The sequence below is a fragment of the Salvia hispanica genome, chromosome 1 (assembly GCF_029641045.1).
Source record: "Salvia hispanica isolate PSC_SH4W2 chromosome 1, Shi_PSC_v1, whole genome shotgun sequence".
NCBI lineage: Eukaryota > Viridiplantae > Streptophyta > Magnoliopsida > Lamiales > Lamiaceae > Salvia > Salvia hispanica.
In genome coordinates, this window is record NC_142692.1 from 44,454,995 (window position 1) to 44,458,877 (window position 3,883).

The following is a 3,883-nucleotide window of genomic DNA, read 5'->3' on the forward strand; positions in this document are numbered from 1 at the left end:
TTTTCGGCACGGAGTTTAAGAATAGTGTGTTAGATGTAGGGTGATTAAAATAGAGAGAATAAAGTAAGAGATGGAAAGAAAATAAAGTAAAAGAGGAAGTTGTTTTTTAACAAAAATAGAAATGACTCAATTATCTTGGAACTTTTCAAAATAGAAAAACGTCCCAATTAACATAGAACCAAGGAAATAATAGGACACTAAATAATTAATTTAACGATAGATTCATACGCCTATCGCCATTATCACTTATACTCTGAGTTAATATAAATAGTACTCCCTCCGTCAGTCATTAGGAGTCTCATTTATGGGCAGCATGGGTTTTAAGAAATGTTAAGAAAAGTGGATGGAAAAAGTTAGTGGAATAGATGTCCCACTTGTATATATTAGTTTTAAATGAAATGTAAGTGGAATAAGTTAGTGGAAGGTGAGACCCTATTACCATTTATAGTAAAAATGAACCGGGACTCCTATTCGCGGACAGACTAAAATGGAAAAACGAAATTCATATTCGCGGATATATAGAGTAATATATAAAATGGACCAGCACAGTTGTACGTTATTTTTATAAATATATTCTTGTTAATCAGATAGTCATAATTTACTTGTGCATTAATAATACTAGCCCAGTCAAAAAAGTAATAGAGCGAATTGGCATGGGCCAAGCCCAATAAGAGAGGCGAACCCAATCCGTCATCTCCATTGACAACCAACTTTCCATTCGAATTCCTAATTCCTAATTCCTCCGTCAATACTGACAATCAAAAACCAGAAAAGAACCCTAGAATCAGATCAGAAACTGCCGGCCGCTCTTCTTCTTCCTGAGATTTCTCCTTCTCTACTTTTCTACTAATTCGTAAAATTTGGGATTTGTTCTCCACTAAGTTTTGGGTTTTGCAGAGATATCTATTTTTTCTTCTCAATTCCTTCCTACTCCACCTCGCCGATCGCCGCCAGGTAAATCCTCTCTCTGCTCTTAACTAAATTATTTATTTACATACAAGTTTAGTATTTTGGCTTTCAAACATCTAGTATAATTTGTGTAGATTACTTATTTATAAACAACAAGTTTTTGTATTTTTTTTAATAACTCTACTGAATTATACAACTGTTTAACAGTGTTATAGATAAATATTTCACTGTTTTTAGTTCAATCTCTATTGCTTCCGAAGCTGAGCGTTTTTTTAATTTTTATATGCAGAACTGAACATCTTTGGGGTGAGTGATTTCTTGCTTTGATATGAAGTCACAGGATATAAACAGGTGTCAAATTCAGGAATGGTTCCCTAAATTCAAATCCATATCGATTAAAACTTCAATTCACGAGCTTCCTGAGGCCTTTGTCCAATACCTTATCGACGATTCTGGTCCGTTTCTGCTCCCTCTTTCAATCACAAACGACGATGCCTTGCCCAATAGAGTCCACAAACCCGAGGAAGAGGAAGATTTTGTTGTGTCGGAGGGATCCGGAGACGAAGCAGAGGAATCCACGCCTCCCCCTTCGTTCCCTGAGCTAGAAACAGAGGTTAAAACATCCATTGAATCTCTTGGGGGCGCTGTCTTTCCTAAGCTTAACTGGAGTTCTCCTAAGGACGCTGCGTGGATGAGCTCGACCGGGAGTCTCAGATGCACCAATTTCTCCGAGATTGCACTCTTGCTGCGATCTTCAGACTCGGTCGTCCATGACCTCTTCCATGCGTATGATTCCTGCACGGACAAGGCTGCATCAAGGCCGTCGAGATTCTACCTTGCACTGCGGAAATGGTACCCCTCGCTGCACCCTGAGATGGAGTTTCGTTGCTTTGTGCACGATAAAGCCCTGGTGGGTATTTGTCAGAGGGAGGTGACTAACTTCTACCCTGTTCTTGTTGAAAAAAAGAGGGAATTGAAAGAGGCGATTGAACAGCTTTTCGTGGAGAAGATAAAGGGGGAGTTTGAATCTGAGAGCTATACGTTTGATGTGTATGTGACAAAAGATGGGAGGGTTAAGGTTTTGGATTTTAACCCATGGGGTGCGTCTACGCTTCCCTTGCTTTACACTTGGGAGGAGCTGGAAGAGTTGTCGGGCGAGGAAGTGGAGCTGAGGATTGTGGAGAGCCGCTGTGGCATTCGTCCGGGTTTGAAAACTGCAGTGCCTTATGATTATTTGGATACCAGTGAAGGGAGCGGGTGGGATCAATTCCTGAGGAATGCTGATGTGGAGCTGCGGAAGCAGACGCAATCATCGTTGTCTAAAGCAGGAGGGTGAAGCATTGTAGTAGAATGTATGAGGCAGCTGGAAGAAGTAAGCAGACAAAATGCCTATTTTTGCCTTGTTCTAGCATGTATTTTATGGATACTATCAAATTAGACTTGTTTTTTTTTCAAGTTTCAACTAATGGAATGCTATCGAATTGGAGAATTCTTGGATGATTGATGCATAAGTAGTTGTTAATTTTATTCATTTTTTGAAGTGTAACTCAAGAGGGGAAAATTAATTAGACACTAGTTGCTAATTTTGGGATCAAAGTAAAATGGATAAAGTAATGGAATGCGTCTTAAAAATCACACTCAGGCTAAAGATTTGAACTTTATTTTCATCAAGCTCAATTTTTTCTTTGTAGTGGAGAAAATTAATTTGATGGAATTCTTATTTGATGTCAACTGATATATCACCTAATCATTCTTGATTCTCACACAACACCTCATCATAAATCTCATGTTCGAGCATCCAATTGAGTGCGGAAAGCCCGTTTGCAAGTGCTTTTTCACCCAACAGTTGATCGAAATTGTGCGATTTCTCGGGATGAGACCACTTTCCGAAGAAGGCAGGGTGACAGAGCGCTATAGCTCCAATGAGCATACTACTCCGATAAAATGCGTATGCTATGGTGTTTGCAGATGCCTACAAAGAGCACCAGGTTCAGCAAATAATCCCATATTTACCAAATAAAGACTGAAAAGTTGCTCTACCATAGTTGGGATAATCCTACACTTGATTTCAATACAATGCCAGCAATTTTCATGAATACTTGTATAGTTAATCAATAACCAATATGCTCATCCTATTTGCTCAAAGTGATACAAATATATTACAGTAGTATTCGCTCAGTTCCACAAGAGTATGCATGCCCCACAAGAGTACGCAGTTCTATCAAAAGATAATTGTGCAATATATAAACTAATTTTCAGGTGGCTAAGATGATTCCTGTTTGAGATTACTATATAGCATCAAATTCTTTTAATTTATTATTACTTTATAATATTACTTGAGGAATATATTTTACTAGAAAGATAAATTAGCAAAGTAGGAGAAAAAAAGTAATTAAATTCTTATAAAATTAGCAAAGTATGAGAAAAAAAGTAATTAAATTTTTAATAGAAAATGGAATATATTTTATTAGAAAGATAATTTTTCCAAAAAAAAAAATCAATTTTTACAAATGAGTGAATGACCCAAGGAGGAAAATCGCAGAGAGAACATTAAACTAGAAAATCAGATGCATATCGATTTCATAATTTTGTTCCTATTTTTACATGTATAATTATTGGATTCTTACACCATCTCGTGACTTGCTTCAGAAAATGTTTCATCTTTTTATAATAAGTTTATTCCTGCAAAGCATGCATATACTTATTTGACATTCAGGCTTTGATATAATATACATTTATTGATTCGAAAATATTTATCCATCAGATTACTGGTCCTCTATAAGGTTAAATATTTGGAGATTAATATTTAATTAATGGGGTTAATACTACTGAACAAGGAAGTTTATAAGTGGATGATGGACACTAGGCGATTGGAAGATTAATATTAATGGGGTTAAATAACTATACCATTGGATAAGAATCATTATAATTGTGACATATCTCTGACTGAAAATCTGAAATGTGAAAACTGAAG

General features: G+C 36.4%; 1 protein-coding gene across 1 annotated transcript; it reads left to right on the forward strand.

Moving 5' to 3' along the window:
- Nucleotides 1–718: 718 nt before the first annotated feature.
- Nucleotides 719–2,398, forward strand: EDA35 (temperature sensing protein-like protein). Its single transcript, XM_048119328.2, has 2 exons — nucleotides 719–954; nucleotides 1,199–2,398. The coding sequence occupies exon 2, from the start codon at nucleotides 1,238–1,240 to the stop codon at nucleotides 2,243–2,245; it is 1,008 nt and encodes a 335-aa protein (XP_047975285.1). The 5' UTR covers nucleotides 719–954; nucleotides 1,199–1,237; the 3' UTR covers nucleotides 2,246–2,398.
- Nucleotides 2,399–3,883: the final 1,485 nt, after the last annotated feature.